This window comes from Corapipo altera, unplaced genomic scaffold (assembly GCF_003945725.1).
Source record: "Corapipo altera isolate COAL_440 unplaced genomic scaffold, ASM394572v1 50, whole genome shotgun sequence".
Taxonomy (NCBI): Eukaryota; Metazoa; Chordata; class Aves; order Passeriformes; family Pipridae; genus Corapipo; species Corapipo altera.
The window spans coordinates 5575834-5597667 of record NW_020884889.1 but is presented as its reverse complement, the minus strand read 5'-3'; the positions used below and the strand labels follow the sequence as shown (position 1 = coordinate 5597667).

General features: G+C 41.6%; 1 protein-coding gene across 1 annotated transcript in view; it reads right to left on the bottom strand.

Annotated features, from left to right (window-relative positions):
- The window catches only part of LOC113947703 (A-kinase anchor protein 13-like), a 133900-nt gene that overhangs the window by 32030 nt on the left and 80036 nt on the right, over positions 1-21834 (bottom strand). The window contains exons 6-7 of the mRNA XM_027644547.1: positions 12721-13017; positions 3966-4149 (exon numbers count right to left, since the gene is read on the bottom strand). Of these exons, the coding sequence (XP_027500348.1) occupies positions 3966-4149; positions 12721-13017 (481 nt within the window). The remainder of the gene's footprint in view (positions 1-3965; positions 4150-12720; positions 13018-21834) is intronic.

Genomic DNA, 21834 nt, shown 5'->3' with positions numbered 1-21834 from the left:
ACTGACTTACAGTTTCACAGACTGAGCCACCTGGACATTACCAGGAGATTTGAAGGAAGAGCAATCCCGGAGCTCTGCAGAAGTGCTTTAGAGCAATAAGCAGAGAAATCAGCAAAAGTAAAACTATTACAATAAAATATAACATTACAATAAAAACTACAAGACTGTTACAAGTCTAAAACTTTTATTTGCAGCAATTAGAAAAATGGAAGTTTTTTTTTAATGGGCTTTACTTTCTCTCACTTCCCTTTTTCAGGGGACATAAATCACTCTCAGCTGTGAAGGAACTACAACCATTTGGCTTCACTGGGGAGAAAAAAAAAATATTACTAGACAGAAATGAAATCAGAAACAAAATCAGTGTTTGTGTGTTTTACAAGGCAGCACTTCCAATTTCTCTGCAATCCCGCTCGCTCGCTGTGTCTTGGAGCCATTTTCCTCACTGCCGTGCAGAGCACAGCAGAACATGGAGCTGGCAGGGGGATTGTGTTACTGCACCACTGCGTTGGAAAACATCAACTCCTGCACACTGCAGCTGTCCTGCTGCACAGGCCAAGTTACTCACACAGTACTCACACAGTACTACCCGCCTGCTTAATAACTGTGCTGCCTCCTCAGAGCCGACACGGAGCAGCCAGCATTGCCCAACTCGAACACTGGGCAAGCAACAGGCTTCAGCCAAGGACCCTTCACTTTGGAACTCGCTCCTACCACACTCAGAAATTGTTGAAACTCAGAGAGGGCTATGCAAACTTCCTGGTTTCCAATGTTTTTGCATGCAAGTAAAGATAACTTATTGAAATTATAGTTAAAAATTGTCTTTAAATTTGTATTTAAAAAAATAAACAACAACAAACTGTTAAGCAAGCTGCCAGCAAGCAAACAAGAATGCTCCTAGAACAAAACTTATACACATATTTATATATATATAAAATATATATATATACTATAACTTATAAATCTTTATATATATTTTCCCCTATAAAACTCCTGCCCTTCCACACTATCCTGTTCCGCTTGCACTGCAGGACAATATTTGCTGTGCAGTTTTCATTTCAAAGATAAAACAATCACCCTCAGGAATGACATACAACCGATGAATGTCTATTGGTGGTGAATATTTATTTACTCATATGAATATTTATTAATGAATGCTGCTATCAGCACCCTGCTCTCTGTCTCTGGTGACCTACATGATCTCTATCACAGCTCCTCAGTTTGGTCTGGACAGAACCAGCCCATGCACTTTTCCCATCTGATAATGAAGAACCAGAGCACAAGCTCAAGCATAAGGGAAGGAATACCTGAAGGGTTACAAAATTTAAATAGGAAGCATCTTTCTTTTTTTTTTTCACATGAAGAACTGCAACAGCTGAAAAGAGAAAGTTCATCTGATAAACAGAAATTCAAAATGTCACCAGTGTAATTAGTTTCTGAGAAAAATATTTACACTGCAGCTGAATCAAGCTACTTGCAGGCGAACCACAGTAAAACTGCAACAAGGGAGAAGGTTTTGTGTCTGCTCTTTAATGATTGTATCCTAATTATGGCAAAATTTCACCCCTTCCCAATGCTGGCTGGGAGAATCGTTGTAAAATGCGGGGTCCTGCGAATTAGCGAGAAAGAGAACAATAAATTCCCCCCAAGGATAATGCATCACAAAACATGCTGCATTCATTTATTTGGCAAAGTGCAGTTTAATTACTTGTTAAAATAATGACTCCTTTGTAGGGGCCCTCACTAACATGCGTTGCTGCTCTGTATTTTGCTGAGTGGGACAAGCTGTGTGCCAAATTTCCGTGCACGGATTATACAGCGTGAGCATAAGCAGAGGGCAGAAAGGAGGTTGTACAGTGTCCTTTGTGTTTTGACAGCACATAAATGACACTCACTCTCTTCACGGAATTTTTCTGCTTTGCTGTATTTTGAAACTGTATTTCTTCTTTCAGTAGGGATTTTCAAGCCTCGATCCCATTTTATTGCAGAAAACGCTCAGCACAGTAAAAGTCTGCTGAGGAATCAGGATGTGCCCATTTTGCAGCCCAGTGTCACACGGTGCTCCTACTGCTCCAGTCAGCCCCAAGCTCATACCAGGGTGCTCCACCACCATCTCACCCATTGAGAAAGGGGACTGATTTTGAGCATCCACAGATTTCTGTTTGTAGGGCCTCATGGAAATAGGAGGGGTTTCGCTGTCATGGGACCTGTGGCATGGCTGTCAGATATTTGTACATTATACTTCCACCCAGCAGCCCAAGAGGAAAACAAACCATAATGAACAGTTAAACGATATACTAAGAAGAAGAGGAGCTGGGATCTTGATAGTAACATTACTGAAGTTGTTTGTGTCATATTTTCAAAGACATACTGTAAAGGTTACCAGAGAAATCCCGTGGATTGCACCAGCAATATCCATTAAAGGCAATGGCACAGGGCAATTCCATGGAATCCCAGAATTCTTCTTTTTTTATTCTACTGAGTGAGAACTGCCATGCCAGTACTGGAACCAGTTGTGAAATACTCCACCATGAATACATGAATATACTCCACAATACATGAATAGCTGTTGTAATAGTTTTTTTACTTCCCATTTCTACTTAAATTACCAGCTCTACTCACATTCAGGTTGCAGTATTTGCTTTGAGCTCTATAATCAAATTTTGGCCAACTTAAGATTCTTGACACTATGTAAAGCCTGTAACATGGTTAGTCTCATCTTGGAGAACTTTGCTGCAGTTATAGGATGAATTTGCATGTTCCATTTTTAAAAGATAGCCTGTGAGAGAGTTGTGTTTTCACAGTATGACTGTTAAACTCGATGGAGAAAAAAGTAACACTGTCGTTATCCATGTATTAATACCAGCAAGGGTGGCAAAAGGTTAGAGTATAGGTCCTATCCCATCCTGCACCTTCCCCTTCACCCTCATTTTTCATATGACTGGCTATATTTAAAGATGAAACTTAAATACACTCACTCCACCAACACAGATCACATTTTCTGCCCTCTAACACTCCATCCAACAAATATGCAAAGCATAATAATTTACAGTTCATAATGGAGAAATAGTGAGTGATAATGTGGACAACACTCCTAAACATGATACTGAGTCACTCAACGTGAACCCCAAGTATCTCAAAATTCAAATCAGAAAAACAAAGTTAATAACAAAGCTTAAGAGAACCAGGCATCAGAATAACACACATAGAGACCAAATCTTTTCTCCTATACAAATATCCCTCTTGGGACTTATTTAAGCTCTTTGTCTTTATTAGCCTCAGCTATTAAAGCTAGATCTCCAAACATTTGCTATTCAAAACTAACTTGCAATCTTCCAAAGGATTCCTTGTAAAACAGTGCAATAAACGCTCATGCCACAAGTTACTTGCTGTGTACTGTAAGACTGGGCTGCTTCTCAGGACCACTCACAAGAGAACTGTTTTCTGTTAAGTATTTGCATTAATTCTTACCTAATTTTTTTTACCTATACTAGTATATACCTATTTTCTACAAGATACAGCCTTATTTCAATACAATGATCATTATTTCATTTAACTAAAAACCTCTGTATCTAAAAAATAAGAACACAAAAGTCAACCACCACAACACCTGCTATACCCCCTCTTTTGGGCAGCTGTGCTTGCTCAAAGAAAAGCTTTTTCATTTGTGTTTGCATAAGGTTTGTCTTAATTAGTCAATATTACAATGACTCACTTTGGGTCTTACAAGACAGCTGGAAGCAGAACACTGTGCAACACAAAAGGAGAACATAATATTATTGCATTTCCCCTAACCCCTCAGGGCCTGCCCCCATTGCTGCTAGCAAGAGAGGCAAAAGCAAAATTATATAAAAATTGCCTTTAAGGGTGGAGTATAGCCCTTAGACACTATTCAGGGATAATGTGCAGCAAAGCCAAGCATGGTAGAGAATGGAAAACCAGCGGAGGAACCAGCAAATCATCCTTACTCTGTCAAAAGCTGGTGCAGCTTCTGGTAGCCCCTCTCCAAGGCCAAGCTGACGGGCGTTGCCCCTTCGTTGTTGTGGATGCTCAGAGCTCCTCTTCCTCCCGGCTGCTGGAGCAGAAACCACGTCAGCCGCAGCAGACCCAGCCTCACCGCAAAATGCATCAGTGTCTCCCGAGGGATGTTCTCTGGGAAGGGGGAGAAAAAGAAAAAGGAAAGAAAGAAATGGGAATTTGTAGGCTGTGGGTTAGGGGAATGTTATATCCCCACCTCCCAGCCCCACCACACACGGCGGCTGGCACGGAGCTGACAGCCCAAAAGCCAAGGAACCCGCAGCACCTGGAAAAACAACCCTGGCTGCCAACATCCAGGAGACACAGGTATTTTAAAGCAAGGGAAAGGCTACAGTGGGACTGGAAGTGCTCAGGACCTCTCATGGTGAGACTGACCACAGAAGTCAATGCAAAAAACCCACCAGTTCCTAAACAGCCACAGCCACCACCAAGATGCAGCACTTTCAAACAGGAGCATGGTCAGGTGGGCTTTCCTAGACATCCAAGCCTTCTCCTCACTCACCCAGGACCAGGCTTTAGGGACGGACAAGTTTTGCTGTCTAACAGGACTCTGATTTGCCCCAAGGCATGAGGGAAAAAAAAAAAATCAATTACATTTGAAGCATAAATCCACAGCAGTAATAAAAGAGAACAGTTTAAAAACTCATATAGACAAAAAAAAAGAAAAAAGCAAGGGTTTTCTTTGCCTCAGACCAACTTTTCTCAGCTTTATACAGTAGCTCTGTCGTTCTGAGTAGAAGCATTTATAAACTCCCAATCTCTGCTGTTGTTTTTTGCGTTTAATAACCATGACCTTCTAATCTGGTAAAAGTCACTCTTGAGCCTGAGCTTTCATCTCAGAAAAATATCCCCCCAACTCCAAAAGCTGGAGCCCTAGAACGATGCTCTGAAAAGCTTTAACCAGAAATGAGCTCCAGATGCACTGCTGAAATCCAGCATTTGCAGATCAAAGCCTGTTATTTCTGTATGAAGGGTAAAAGCAATTGCGTTAAAAAAACTGCAAGAAATAAAAATTTGTTCTTTTAATTAACAAAGGATTTCATTATTGAGTGACAGCAACAACAAGAAAAAAGCACCAACTGGGTCTCAGAAAGCCATGCCAATGAGCACACTTGGTTTAAACCCTTTAATATCACAGCAATGATTTATTGGGTTATTAATTTGGGTGCCAGCCAAACCTATATATCAAGTCTTAAAATGTATGTACAAAATGGTTTTAGGATTTAATTTTGTATTTCTTCCTTAAGAACTGTGCCCCAAGAGAAATCACTTCTTCAAAGTGCTTTTGTTTTTCCTGCTTACTTACTTTCTTTAGGGACATCATTAAGACCCTCAGTGAAAAACAAAACAAACCAAAAAGAGGCAGTTCTTCCCTGTCTAGCACACAATTTTTCCCAACTTTTTGGATCAATTCCTGAAGAACTAATCTGTATGCAAGAACCAAAGGCTTTCTGGCACTGTTTCTCTTCCGAATGACTCCAAATTAGGTCTCTGGGCTACAAACCAATCCTTCCCCACAACCTCCTCTTGATTACCGTAAAGCAAAACTATGCTGCCTTGAATACATGAGAGTGTCTGAATGGGAGTTCCAGCTGATGGGAGAAAAAGAGAATAGCTGAGCTCTCTCAGAGACAAATTCTCAGCCTTTGGGTAAGTAATGAGAAGGATTTTGGTATTAAATGTTACAGAGTGTAATGATTTAGAAGTAATACAACAAGGAATTCAATTCAATCAATGTTTTCAGCCTTGCATTTAAAGAAAAAAGAAAAATGAGACACCATATAGGCAAACATAAGGGAAAGGCTACTGATGAGGCTGCAACATGGGTAGATACAGATAGGACTTACCCAAAGTGAAAGTAAATGCCCAAAGTTTCACTTAATGAACTTGTACATGTTCAAAGCTCCTACATTACCTGTACACTAGCAAAGTCAGCACAATTAACATGGTACAATTCTTCCTACAGAGATGTAGGAGGCACAAAAGCACTTCTGTTAGAGCACATGACATGCCACTCAAATAAAGCATGTATTGCACTGGTCTGACCACACCCGTTCTAGCACAAGATGTCCTGTTCTAGATTTGTTGAAAGGAAAAATCATTTTCTTAATTAATACAGTCAGTCTTGCACCAAATCTGAGCAGCTTAGAGCTACAAAGCATAAGCACAGACCCCTGGACAAAAATGCTTCTTCCTCCTGCAGCTGAGAGCTTTACCAATAGGTAGAAGCATCTTCTACTCACCAATTCATGGCTCACCACTAAGCACACACATCAACTGAAAATTCTGCAAGATGCAAACACTCATTCTGTCCCTGAGCCAAATGGGTGCCCCTCTCTGTCTCGTATGTCAACACATGAAACGCCCCCTCCCAGTTGTCCCAGTCTGTTCATAGGACTGCACCTTTCGTGTTTTTCCTTATTCTTTTAAAACAATCTTCTTTAGCACCAAATTAGCGGGCACAGTAGTTCCAGAGTTTGGATGGAGATGTCTGCAAATACAACTGCACTGGATGTGGCCCTGCCCCAATGCCTTGGAGCGAGGACAACGTGCACAGAAGATCTGTACAAGAGGACATGGCGTGTTGCCATCGGAGCATATTAAACATACAAGCTCACTATCCAGGCCCATTTGGAAGACTCTGTCTAACATATAAACTGGCACGAGGCCACTCTAACAGATGGGCACGGATGATGGCAGCAAAGAGACAAAGTAGTGTACATCCAACAACTGCAGGGGCCCCAGGCGATGGCTTTGGAAGGTTCTGGAGTGTGGAAAACTTGTATGGTTGCAGTTAAAAAGGCGTGTGCCATCTGTGGGCTGGATTAACTACTAATATATAATGAAGAATACATCTGTTGGTGTAGGGTGTTGCTCAAAACTAGACAAGAGCTGGTCTGCGTCAGGCATGGGTGTTTTGCTGGATGGAGAGGGGAGGAAGACAGACAGATCCCTTCAGACTTCCCAGCTTTGAAGGGATGAAGCTTGTAATACAAAATGTTGAAAATTCAGTCAATGATTTTAAGATCTTGCCATGGTGCAAAATGCATGTCCCAGGCATGGAAGAATATCAAAAACTTTAAAATGCAATAGCCAGAGCTCCTTCTCCTACCCTGTACCAAGCATGAGCTCCTCATCTTAAAACGGTTGTCGTCTGAATGTAAATAAAAACCTTCTTGTAATTAGGAAACTGTGGAAATACAAGACACATGATACTGAAAAGGCCAAGGTTGTTTTGTTCCTTTCTTGTTTCCTAGTAATAGGCAAGAGTTGAAACATATGATTATTGCCCCATAATGGCAGGGCACTCTAATCCAGCTGGCAAAACACAACATTTTAGATACATTATTTTTGAGTAATTCTTTTCTGCTGTGATACGTGAACAGACAGTTTATCTGTGCAGCTGAGGACAAAATTTCCATAGAAGACTGTCAAATGTACTTTGTTAATAGTAAAGGATTAAGGTTTAAGATGCTCCTAGGACAAAACAAGTAAGCATTGAAGATAAAAATTTGGGTATGATACACACAAGAACACTAAGTAAAAACTTTCATTTTAATCCTGATCAAATAACAGAGAAAAACTGCTGTACCTAACTGCTCAGTTTATCCAACATGCCCTGAGAACACCATGGAACAGCCAGCCATGGGATGGGTAGCACTGCTTGCTACTCTTCCTGCGCTGTTGACCTTCACCTGCTTCTCACTCCAAATATAGTTGGCGATTTTGAAATCTACCATCAAATCTGGCCTCAAAATGTTGCTTTTCTGATGGAAATGTTCTCACTGCTCAGATGAATCCTTGAGGAACAAGGGTGAAAAAACCCCAGAAACAAGCTGTCACCTAACGCTGAGGTCCTACGGGAAGGCTCCAGCACACAACTGCACTGAAGAAAGGTCAAGGCAAAGCTGTTGTGTTTGGAGTTATGAGTTCAGTTAATAAAAGACGTGTGGGTAATTCTTTTCCTAATCAGATAAACAAGAAATTTTTCAAAGCACACCAAAAGATCTTCATGTCCCCATTCCAACTAAAATCAAAGGGAACAGAAACATTCTCATGCCAACAATTTCTCAGCCACAGACTAAACGGTACATCTCAGTCCTGAGCAGAGTATTTCAGACGCTGTCTGAACAAGAATTACTTTCTTCTTCTCGATTTCCACTGCAGAGGGCAGTAAATTTAGGTATGGAAAAGACTTTTTACATCTTATCAAGGACTGTAGCTGAACAGATCACTTTGTGCTGTTGGCACTGAATAGATCATGGTGACTTATGCCACACAGTCCTTTACCAGAGAATACAGAAGGTGAGCAGCAGACTGGAAAGGATATGAAACCCAACAAAAAGAATACCTATAACTATTACACTGAAAGGGTTCAGCAAGAAAGTATAAAAAGGGTACATAAAATGAACAGATTAAAGCTCTATGTCTAAAAAAAAGTCATCAGCTGCGTATCTTTAACATCCTCCCACAGGAAAGGAGCTTAGTTCCTAATAATCAAATTCTGAAAGTTTTTAAAAGTTTTTTTTTTAGTTTTTTTGTTTTTTTCCTTTAAAATAAGATACTCTGTTTGGTTAGTTCCTATCTTCAGACATTCTCCCTTTCTGCAAAAAACCGCCAAATTAACTATCTCTATTCACAATGACATTCATGTTGTCCTGTACATTGAAATCCATCCTACTGGTTTTGTATGTGATGTTATTAAACCTATAATCCATTCAGACTATTTCATTTCCTTCTCTACCCATCTCCTACCTGGAGGAACTCAGGGAGTTTAGTTTCCCAAGCAGCACTTACTGCACAAGGGTTTTTATCCCACAGCATTTCTGGGAAGCTGTACATATTCAACACATCAGTAACTGCAATCTGTTAAGGTTCTATCTAATCAGATGGTCTCCTGGTTATCTGCCCGCAATCCTGGCTCACTATCTCCCAGCAGCCCTTACACTCCCAGGGGAATTGCTCCATATCATGATCACAGCAACTCTCTGCCAAAGTCAAGCAGCTCCTGAAGCACCACCTCAGACAGCCCACACAACCAAAACTGGAACCATAGGTCTGGGTTTCACCACTCACTTTTAATAAGCAAAATGAAAAGACTGTTTCCTGAAAGGTTTTGTCAGAGTACTACTTCAAGATATTTTGAAAGTGATCTGTTTACTAGCGATACAATTAAGCTCTCTAAGCTTTTCATACCTGAGCCTTAAATCCTCCCTAATTTTTTTTCTGCCTTTTTTTTCCCCACTGCAATATAAACAAGCCATAATCATTACTCATACCTCAAAATATTCAGTTGTGGTTTTTTAGTTAGCTTATTTTCTTTTCAGTAATTTAAAATAGAACATCGCAGTCCTGTATTTACATTGCATAAATCCTCAGAATGCATATTAAATTTTGATTTCTAGACATAAAGTGCAACAATCTGTTCCATTTAAATAGCTGCCTTTAAATGCCACTGAGAGCAGTAAATAACCCTACTTTTGACAGCAGTAACAACTATGTTCTTTGGAAAGTTACAGTGCACTTGTAATTATTAAGACAGACATGATTATACGGCACCTGAAAGAAATGCTGTGTTTGGAATACCACGGTAACAAGAGTAATCCTTAGTTATGGATATTCTGAAATTGTGGATGCCATTTAAGTTCATAGAGATACACAGATAACTAAGTGCAAGGCCTGCTGTGCAGGGACACTGTATGGCTGGGGGAAGAGCACAGTGCTCGGGGACACGGCTGTTCCCAAACAGCAGCGATGAGGACTGAGCTGCGCAGGGAGGAAGGAGCTCGGGACACTTTGCCAAGGGGGTTCAGGCCCACTCTTTATCTGCAATGAAAATCCTGTCCCTACACACATGTGCACCTGACCAGCCCCTGCAACCCAAGGACACAGTGATGGACCAGCTGAGCAGGACCATGGCACCACACATGGCACTGCTTCCTCTGCCTCCTCCAGCTCCAGCATGTGCCAGGCTTTCTGCTGCTATCCAGGTCATCTAAACAAATGGTTGAGTACCCTCTGCCTGCCTCAGCAAGAGAGGATGGAGCTCAAGGACCTCTAATTTCAGGAATCTTAGGTTCTCCCATTCCTAGTCTGCTGGCTGTGCCTGTTTGCTGACACAGCAGATTAGTTAATCAGCCTCAGGAGACAGAGCTGGGTGACACTTTTAGCAGCTTCTCTGCCCTCTGTGGTGTGTGATGGCAATGAACTCCCTGCCCTCTGCTCAAAGACTAGTCAGTGTTGAATGCAAGTGAAAGCAAGGAGAACTCTCCACATAAAGCCATACCCTCCTCAAAATTCAACCTGGATTTGTGCTCAGTGGTGGATCTTGTACCCAGCTTCTGCTTGCAGAAAGGCCATTACTTCCTAACTTTTACAAAAGTTAGACTCCTACTTCAGGCCTTCGAAAAATCGACTTTTAAACATGCTTGACAGCAACAGCCATCTCTGAACAGCAGTTCCCCATCAGGCTGAGGCACTCGGGGAGCTGGCTGAGGCTCCCGGCTCGCTCCCGCCTTCTGAGGTTTTGCTGAACAGCAGCGTTTTGTTTCCAGCCCACAAGAGCCCATAGAGACATGCCAGCTTAGAGGCAGTGCTAAACATCTCTCAAGGAGGGATCTGACATTTTCTTTTGTTCTCATTTCTATAGTATTTTCTCCTTCGAGAAGGTTATTTGAAGTTATCTGGTGCTGACATTTAGGGAAAATGTGAAACATGAATTGGAATAGCTGTTCATAGGTAGTGTTGCAGCGCAGGACAGTGTGTCCCACTGCAGAGGCACTAGCCAGAATATGCCTAATTCTTCAAATGCTCCCACAGTTTCAATCTTTGCAGTGCTTTTCTCTCTCCCACACACAAATTAATACACAAGCACCACCACAGAGATGTTTCTAATCTAGAGCTCCATCATAAATCAGGGACATCTCTTCTATCTCACTCTAGCAAAACAGTTTTATGACCAAAAGGACGCTTACACATGCAAATCTTTCCTGTCACAATCACAAAAATTCCCCCAAATACCCTATGTATAATTATCTCACTGCAAAAAAATAACTCTAAAAAAAAAAGGCAACATATTTTATAGCACTAATATTCTTGGATGAAAGTTGCATTTAATGCCATTATGTTTATTCACTAATAGTACTGTCTACAAAAACCTCACCACAATATGTCAAAACAATCAGAGTTACAGAATTCAGCACTACAGAGCTCCCCCTTCTCACTGAGAATGCCACAGATGTTCCACAGGTCCATTAGCATTCAGAGCCCCACACAACCACAACTTCCAGGCACACAAGCACAGGCTGAACAAACCAATGTAAATCTTATGGCCTGATTTCCCTAAATGCTGATTTTCCAAAGAATAATCAAAATCAAAAAGAGAAACCGGATTTCAGTTTCCTGCAAAATCAGCAACAATTCAGAGCTTCAAAGTTTTCATTAAGATCACTTCGACCATATTTTTATCACTTCAACCACAGATGTCTGCGTTATCACAACTTTTTTAAATGCAGAAAGAAACACCAGTGACTTCCACATAGAGGAAAAAAATACCAGGTGTTTATCTCCTTGTAAACATATGACAGCTGCTGAATTTCTGTCCAGAAACCCTTAAATATGACCAAATCTTTCAAAGTCTGCTAATGCGAGAATTGCCTGTCCGTGTATTCAGGTTTACAAAAGCAGTCAGCAAGTTAGAGAAAAAATAAAGCAGGAAAATCTCCTGTGGAAAACCCTGTTGCAGCGAGCAGAACTGAGCCTGCTGCACCAGGCAAGCCACGTGCCAGTCCTATTCAAGTGTTTATGCCACTGCATCCTATAAAAGATAACAGATGCCTCATAGACACATTCCTGAAGTGAAACTATTTGCCAAAATACCCTGAAAATTACCAGCAAGTATTTGTAAACACTGGAACTAGTCTCCCAAACCCCCAGTATGCTTCCTTTTACTCCCCCGTGACCAAATAAGAAGAACTCCAAGAACACGGACACGCCACAGCATCTGGAACACCTCGGCACTTCTGCTTCAGAAGTCACCAGAGACTTTGGGCCAGTCTTGAGGTTTATTTATAAGCTCTCAGTAACCCTTGCTGCTGTGGTGAAGGGTCAGACTTTCCCACCTTCCCCTTCCTATATTTGCAAAATTGTGCAGGTTTATTTTGGGGGACTTCTGTGCTAACCCAACTGATGTACAATCAGGGATGCAATATAAACCCTCAAGGAAAGAGCCACAACTTCTCCAAGTAAAATAACATATATTTTACACATAAAATCTTCGTACCTGGTCTGTAAACCCAACATTTAGCAAAAGCAACAGATTTATGGAACAAGGATGTTTCCAGGAGCATCAAGACTTTTTACACACACGTTTTTGTCAGGATATAGTGTGATGCTGATACACATATCATTGCTATATACGAACAAAGAAACCTTCTGGGTATGTGTTAAAATATGGTCCATTTACGTCAGCTCATGCTATTTCATAAGAGAAAACCCAGAGAAAACATCAGTCAGTGCCTTATGTACTTTATGTTGGTGGAAGGGCAAAGGTCCCTTCTGTAAGCACAGAGGCCACCACACCTTTTGAAAGGCATGTAGGGGGTTCCCAAGGCAGGGAGCCCTTTCTCCCAGGCTTTTTACCTCTCTGCCAACCCACAAGTCTCACTGTGCCCTAGAAATTCTCACCGGTCAGGGACTGGTCTGCTCCCAGCACGTTCCATTCTGCTGGAAGTTTCAGGTGTCGAAACGCCAAAGCCACTTTCTCATCCAGAAAGTCCACGTCTGCAGCAGGGGGTCTTGACCGGTCCAAGAACCGCGTGAAGTTCAGCGCCTGCTGGTTGCCAGCACAGGTGGCCAGAAACTGGGCAGCATCGTAGGCTTCATCCTGGACAAACTGGAAACTCTCTTCTGCCACAACCAGAACAGGGTGACCTTCTCTGGAGGCACAGAGTGCCACCTTCACTGTCTCACAGCAGTCATGGCCTGCAAAACAAAACCCAGAAAGCCTGTAAAAACAGAAAAATGGCATGGGTGGAAGAAACAGAACTGACCAACTCCTTTGACACACATAGTCTACATTAAATCAAGTAAGACCAATGGTCACAATTCTAAAAATAATACTATCTCAGGAATTTATATGCATCATCAGAGATAAGTATTTCCTATAGACTTTAAAAGGAAAAGATGTGTAACTCTTCTCTGTCCCAATATAAACCAAGAACTATTAGCCACCATTATCTGACCAGGCTATTTATGATCCGTGACAAGTAAACTCAAGAGTGTTGAGTAATTCCAGTGAAGATTTTGCTAACGTACCAAAAGCCAGATTATATGGTCAAATTTTTGTTTCCCAGCTCCACAGGACTCCGGTAACTCGTCAGAAACTAGAATCGGAGTGCTGCAAAACTACATACTCCAAATGCTGTCACAACACTTGGTTTGTACTGAAAACATTGGAATTTCACCTAAAACAAAGACCTAAATGGCTACCAGAGCAAAACCTGCCCGGGCATGCCCTGTGCTTGCTCCCCGCTGCACCTGCCCCTTTTGTTTGGGTTCGCATGACAAAACTAAAACTAAGCTGCTTCTGTTAAATAAAAACATGGAAATGGCCACTTTCCATATTTACAAAACAAAAAAGTTGGAAGTTCGATAACTTTATTTATTTAGGGCAGGGGAAACAGGAGAAGGGAAGTCCTGGCATGGCAGCAATTTCATTGACTCAGAAACTCAAAAAAAAAAACCCCACAACACCTTTCTGCAATTTTAAAAGGAAAAATATACTATGTGTCCAACACAGCCAGCACTTGTAGTTGTCAGACATGCCCCTTCAATAATAAGGTTTGTGTTTCAAGTTCACTATGTGGCACAGTTTCTTGTTCCAGCCTCAGACTGACGTCATGGCTGTTTTTGCCAGAACGGCATGGACCCTGCACTAATTACTGGAAAAGCTTCTTTTTGCCCATGACCTCAGCATACTACCACATTCATGAAACTCTGGTTAATTAAATACAAAATGACGATTTATTTTTAAAGGCTTGAAAATTCAATTTAAGCCCCTATTTGTGGTCAGTGGGAAAGTTTCCTTCATCTGTCAGGGCCCTTTGCTGTTGATTTCCCTGACAAAAGGGAAAATATGTCCCTAATCTTCATGGTCTTTCAGCCAAACTCGCAAATCTGTTCTGAGGCTTTTGGCATCTGTACAGGTTTTGTGTGCTGAAAGAGGCGATCCTGAAGTTAATTGAAAGGTCAAAACTGCTATTAGGACACTGCGGGGAGCACCAAAATTATCAGAGATGAGGCTGCGTGGCTTCCTAAGGAGAGCAAATGCAGCTGGAAAGGTATCAAAGACAAGTGCAGACGGGGATGAAAACACGCATGGATGTTGCTGCAACGGCTCAGTACCTGAACCAGGAGGCTCTGAAGCTGAAAATTTCTTTCCTCCCAGCACCAGGCATCTATTAGCAAGATGATGTGAAAACTGAAAGCACAGGTTTACTAGTATGGATGTTATAAAAGAGAATAAGGGTAGGGAAGACCTACTTCTACTGCTCTTGGAACTATTGCACATACATCGTAATACATCACTGTCCAATGGGTGGGCAGGGAACTCAGCAGCTCATATGAAATCCCTTCACAAACCCTGCTCATGCCCACAGTAGAAGCCTCAAATGTCGAAGGGAGAAGTGGTGGGACAGTGCAACTTTGGGGGAACTTGCATTTAATGCCACTTAGAACTGTACATCTCTCCCCCTACACATCCTTGCTTTGCTGATCTTCCTAAGGACATCCCAATAAGGAGCAGGTAAGACATCAGTTTTATCCACAGCCTCCACAAAGCCATGAGTTATGCACACTCTGAGCAGGCCATGCCAGCCTGACTCAAGTGCTACAAGCTGGGCTCTCCCTAAGGCAGAGCAGTGGAAGTTTGCTAGAATGAGGAGTTAAAGAAAAAAAACAACAAAAACACCATAATAAAAGATTCCTTAATAGCACGAGAACAGCTAACCTTTTGATTTTTTAAACTTTTTTTAAAACTGTTTTCTGTCTATTCCCATAAGAATCCCATCTGCAAAATAACCTACAATACAGTTACTCTGCCAGAAAGTCAGTGGACTTTCAGGATTGAAGACAGGTAAAAAATGGCCCGTGAGCAGCTACAGAGAAAGAATTTGGGACAGTCACTTCCTTGCCACAAAGCCAAACAACTCTTCTGTGGGCCAGCAAAAGCACCTCCATCCAGACAACAAGTAGACAAACATCAGGGATGTACACAGAGTTCCCTTGGATGGAGCAGATGTTAAACATCAGATGCAAAATGTAACACAAGGGAAGGTGACAAAAAGACCATGTCCTAACCTGTAGCCAAAAATTATTCTCTTGAAACTTCCCCAGATATCAAATGCAGTCTAGAAGAGGTGACAGACCTGACAATCCATTTTCATCCAACAGGATCAAACAAGCGTCGCGCTAAACCCTGGGGAGCGTTCTTCGAAAGGGCAACCACTCACAAGGCTTTGATGTTCTGCTTCCTCACATCTGAGAAGATGTCAGACTTGGGGGTAAGAATCTGGGACAGGTTCTGACTTCTGGCAAACAGTTCAAACAGAAGAGGAGCCAGTATGTAACAGGAGCAGCCAATACTAGAAAGATTGCTCAAGAAGTCTCTGCCCCCCTGCTTTGAAAACACTACAGGAACAATGTGAGCAAACATGTCCCCAGTTCATGAACTTTCTGAAAGAACCATCAGTGGGGCAACGCTTCTCTCCACATCAAACACCTAATGGCCAGACTAATGCCTGAACTTCAATAGCCCTTTTTCCAAGTACTAGCAAAAGTGAGGAAAGCTTTGTGGCACTCTCAGGAGATGTGGTTATCATCTGTAAAAACAGCCCAAATCTGTTTTTATGAGGTTAAGTAACTTGTCCAAGATCACAAAGAACTCCAGGCAGTACCAGAGCAGACACTATTGCTCTTGTTCATCACCTTTCAGCTCTGGCTGGCAATCAGCAGGGCTTTCTCCTAACATGGCTCAAGCACCAAGTTAGGCACTTTACAAGCATCAGGGTGGTTGGTTGACTGTAACACCCTCATTCGCATACTCAGATGTGGAACAGAAAAATGTCTGACTCATTAAAAAGGTGAAAAAAACCCAGGTGTGTCAGTGGGCTGGTTTTGTCTGGAACAGCGCTAATTTTCTTTGTAGGAGCCAGTGTGGGGCTGTGTTTTGGATTTGTGCTCGAAACAGTTCAGGGATGTTTTCATTCTTGCTGAGCAGAACTTAGAATCAAGGCCTTTTCTGCTCCTGCCCCCTCCCCACCAGGGAGGAGGATGGGAGACACAAGGAGTTGGGAGGGGATACGGTCAGAAAAGCTGACCTGAGCTGACCTCAGGAATATCCCATACCATATGGCTTCATGGTCAGTGTATAGAGCTGGAGGAAGAAGAAGGAAAGGGGGACAATTGGAGTGATGGTGTTTGGCTTCCCAAGTCACCATTACATATGATGGAGCCCTGCTGTCCTGGGATGGCTGAACACCTGCCTGCTCATGGGAAGTGGTGACTGAATTCCTTGTTTTGCTTTGCTTGCACATGGCTTTTGCTTTACTCATTAACCTGTCTTTATCTCAATCCACAAGATTTCTCACTTTTACTCCTTAAATTCTCTTCCCCGTCCCACCGGGGGGAAGCATGCAGCTGTCTGGGGGCTTAGTTGCTGGCTGGGGTTAAACCATGACACTCAGGAAGAGAGAAGGGCTTATTTATAAAGATTTGCATTTTGGTAGGCTGAAAACACATTAACTGAATAAATCACACAGGTGAGTGCACCCCAGAGAAGGCATGAGAAATCTCAGTGCTTTACTATGCAAGCAGGTTCACAATGCCACCTCAGCACCCCTCCTGATTGCCTTAGTCTTCTCCAGAAATCAGGCCCTTTGGCCAAAATAGCAATCACAAGCAAATGGTGAAATCATGAACATCTTCACGCTGGTGCCACTGAGTTCGAACTTTAACTCTTCTGACAAACAACAGTGTTTCTCCCTAGCTGACATCTCAGACTGCACAGAGTAACGTCATGTGTATGACTATGCTTCCGTTTTTCACACTTTTTTTTTTGCCACAGTATGAGATGTGGTCATTTATATGCTGGCTTGACTGATAAAATTTTAATAACCCAACCCTGAACTCTTGCAGGATTGCATTTTATCCCATTTCTCTTCCTGCTCCTAAGTTACTTTAAATCTAGCTTGGAAACAATTCACAACTTGGAGCTGTTTTGAGAAGTGCCAACATATTGTAGGAAAAATACAAAAATTAAAAAACTATTTCAGTCTATGCAGAGATGGGCGCAGCAACTAATTCTGCTGCGATAAAGCAAATTCCTCATCTCCATGTAAAACCACACTTTAAAAATTATTTTAAAGGAGACAATAACTCTTGAACTAAATAATTTCTTACTGGGGATGAATGGGAACACTTAATGAAGCTTGCTTTGGGGAAAATACAAGAATGAAAAATGAAGACGTGGTGTTCTGGTCTGTCTGTACTTAGCCCTGAAGAGACGAGATGCATCTGTATGATAACACAACCTCCTCTACATGATAACGATGCAGAACAATGAGCAGGAGAAAAGGTGGAGATTTCTGAGCTGTAAGTCATCAGCAGACAAGTTAATGTACAGCTTAGATCTGTCCACCTGTGCCAGTGATCTGGGGTGCAGTTACAAGGGCAGAACTCTTCTGACTTTTTCTTGTTAAACAAAACACCCCTAAACAGAACTATACTAAAAGATGATTTCATTTCCTACTCCTCCAATAGTGGAAATCCTGTCCAAACCTCCTATTTTCAGAATTCACATTGGAGCTATTAAACAATGGGCCCCCAGCCTGGGCAGCTATTTAAAGCCCTGCTGGAAGCACATGTTTGGGTTTGCCTGGTAGGTGACCAAGGACTCCAGTGCTAATTGCATCCTCTTAGTTACCATGGTGGAGCTGAGTTGAAAGAGGTCTTACAGAGAGATTTAAGCAAGGCAGGAAAGTCAGACAGCAAATATGGTGAATCCCATGGACTATCGCGGATTTGCATCCAAGAGATGTTGCCATCTGGTGGCTTGTGGACAGGGAAGCCAAGGAATCTCCTGTGACCATCCAAAAAGTGTTTCTTTTCTGCTTCGGAAACCCTGAATTCTGGTTCAGAAAAATCCGAGCCGTGTCTGAAATGTGTTTGTGTGATTTACACAGTTATTGTATTCAATTGTGCACCATGGGAAGCCTTATGAAATATATAGGTACAGCACCAGCAATGGACAGGAGCCTTTGTTTTTCCTTTTAAACCTTTCACTACTAATATGAAGAGTGCAGAAAGAATTTTTAAGGCCCTTCACATACTGCAGATGCCCTAAAAACCTACAAAAGTGTAAGACCCCACACATTACATGTTAAATAATTTCAATACAGATTCAATCACTTTTTCCTGTGACTGATGTCATCTAAGTACTGGCATCATTTCCTTTTAATTACACTGCCTAAAGTAATTAAATACACCAAAGAGGATGGACTGCAAAAAGTCTTCTTGGCTATGCTGTTTTAGTCTATTTTAGGGGGATTTTTTGTTTCATAATTAGGAGTATTTTCAAATCCACAACTGGTATTGCCAAGTGGCCATTTGTTATGCAACTTGTTTACCCTTTTGGTCTACCAGTACAAAGATTGTAACTCATGAAATACCACTTTTTCTATGAAGAGTTGTTTCTTAAGGGAAAACACAGTCTGTGGAAGAAGAGAATAAAGCACGAGCATATAAAAGGATTTCACAGTAAAAAAAGAGTTTGAAATTAAGATATTTCCAAGCTAACTGAAATTAATTTTCATCTATCCTTTTAACTAGCAGAAAGAAAGGGGAAAGAAAAAAAAACCCAACCCTGAGAACTGTGGAATTAAGAACAATTTAAAGACTGAAGCTGCTTCTCCTCCTTAGCTTAAGCATGAAGAGAAAGTGAGTCAAGGCATTTGGAGTAAAAGGGAACGTTTCAACCCTGTGGAAACTGCAGGCAAGAAGCTACCAGCAGACACACAGTCTTTCAGGTTCTTTTTCTACCTCCAATTTTGATCCTCCTCCCTTTGAAATCTATACAAGAATCCTGGACCTTTTGAGATCAACCAATAAGAGAAAAGCAATTTTGGTATTACAGAGCTCAGAGTGATACAACACATTACAACAGTACTTACAAAGGCAATTATATCTCATAAAATTATTTTACTTCTTGTTTTGGTGACTTGGCTCACAGACACACTATTTCTTACCCTTGGTTTATTTGATTAGGAGCTGCTGCAGCTCTGGATTTCAGTACTGGACTGTCTCTCCATATTTGAAATTTAATTTCAAATTTCCCACACATCTCCCACACACTAGACACCAGCCTTTATATGCAAAGCAAAATATGTGCCCAATCACGAGCTGCTATGGTGATGGCACACAAACTTGCACCAGATGCACCACCCAAATACCCAAGCTTCCAGCACATCATCTGCAAGAAAATTCTCCCAAATCTGCCCAAGAGCTTCCCAGTGCTGAGAGGCCTCCACTGCCCATAGCAGGATGTGGTTGGGGCTTTTCACTTGTGTGGTGATGAGGTCGTTCCTTCTTCTGCTGGTTTGTTTGCCAGATCATGATTTGCAGATTTTTATTATTAGGTTGTGTTTTTTCTAGCAGAGAGGCAGGCGATGAGGCTGTTGTCTTGCAATGAAATTTCACTTCCCTGGTTTGCACGGATTTTCTACACTATGCAATCTTCAGTGACCCTCCCTACCCAGAAGAGATGATGAGAAAAAAAAATACATTAAGATTATGGCAGTCTCAGTTGCTACAGTAATAAGGAGTTGCTGAAAAACTCAGTTCATGACCAACACCAGTAGGATGAGCATCTGTGACAGAAGTGCACGCATCCATCCCCAACAGCACAATTTCAGCAGCCAACAACAGTTTAACCACAGCAACACAGTTGGTATCATTTCTCTGCTTCCTTCCCTGCTCAGACTTTTGGTATTTTCTTACTACCCAAACTCCAGTGACCAAGCTTTTGCTTTTGCAAACAATGATATCCAAACTCGAGCAGTATCCAGAACCATTACACCTCTGGTTGCCACCATAACATCGTGTCTGATAAAACAGCATTTGAAATTGTTCTGCAGAACTACAGAGTGCCACTGGTACCGAGGAAAACTGCTTCAATTACTGAAAATTTGAACCAGATCATTTAGAAATTGAAGAACTGTAACAGGGACAGTAAAGCAATAGTTAAATAAGGTTTTGGTACCTTTTCACCAAGGCAAACAGAAGCTTAGTTGGATGATGTAACCTGATGTGTCCTTAGGTTGGCAAAGAGCTACTGAAAGCACAGAAAGCATCACCTACTGCCTAATTCTTTATATCTCAGTAGCTAATTTTGATACTTGAAGTGATGATTGATCATCTCATATGAGAATCTGTTTATCACAAGGGAAAATTATTTCCCTTAAGTTAACACAGTCAATAGCAGGGCAGGATAAATAATCATCCCCTCCCATCCTTCAGAGCAAGTGAAGAAATACAGGTAGGTGTTTTCTCCTTTGAGTGACTGCTGACTCTACATTTAGCCACATTTTTAGATAAAAAAAAAGCTGCCCCCATAAATGTACAATCAGAAGTCCCTTCTTTTATTATGCACAGAAATAAAAGCTTATGTTTGAACACTAGTGTGAACTATATATATTCAGTGTTTGAGTCTAATGATAAAGATAGCATAAGAAAGAGGTAGATTGCTCTAGTAATTATATAAAACGCAGCAGTCATTTAACTCTGCAATTGCAAGCTTTTATTTGGATGAAGTCTTTCAAATACATAGAGAATTTTCACATATAATGAGAATTTAGGAGGTATTTTGACAGTTTATATTTCCATTCCATTTTCTTTAATTTTTCATCTATAGCAACTTAATACTGTTGAGATTCTTTTTTTTTTAAATGTGATTTTCTTTGAAAGCTTTGCTCAAACATTCTGCTTAACTTTGTCAGCAAAGGTAATCAAGTAATTTCTCTGTCTTTTACGCCTCCATGCATCAAAAAAACTACTGAAAAATTCAAGAAAAAAAAAATTAAAAATCTGGGTTTGTTTTTACATTAGCTTTAATTGAATTATAGCCACCCCTTTGACCCCAGCCCCTGATGGACTTCATCTGAAGTCTGCTGGAGACCATATGAAATTTTGAGGACTTTGAACAAGAATGAGGGGAGAGCCTTCAAGTCCAGGAGGGAAGTAGAGGTGGTTCAAGGTAAGCAGAGAGGCTTGGTATGTTCCTGAGTGAATCAGCCCTTCCTTCACCCACCTGAGCCATCCCCAAGAAGCAGTTGTGCTCCCAGGGATGGGCAACACGTCTTGCATTGCAGGGAAAAACGAAGGATGTTCGAAGCTGGAAGTGAAGTACAAGATTTTCTCTAAAAGCTGTTTGCAAGAGCTTCCTTGCAGAGCACTTGCTAAGTGCCTGGGCCTGGGCGTTTAAACAAGGGCTGGTCTCACACACACTGTCTCTTGTTCACGGCTAATCCTGCAGCGAGGTCAAATAACGTCAGCCCTGAGTTACCACAGCCATCTCCAAGGCAACTGGTGAATAAACAGTGTAAACACAGGATTACAGATTCACTGGGCATCCAGGAAGGAGGAGGAGGAAGAGGTGGACTGAAACAAGTCATGGTTCCATTGAAATCAGAGTACTCAGTGCTGAAGCAACACTAGGCAAACATATCAGTGTGAGCAAAGGGTTTG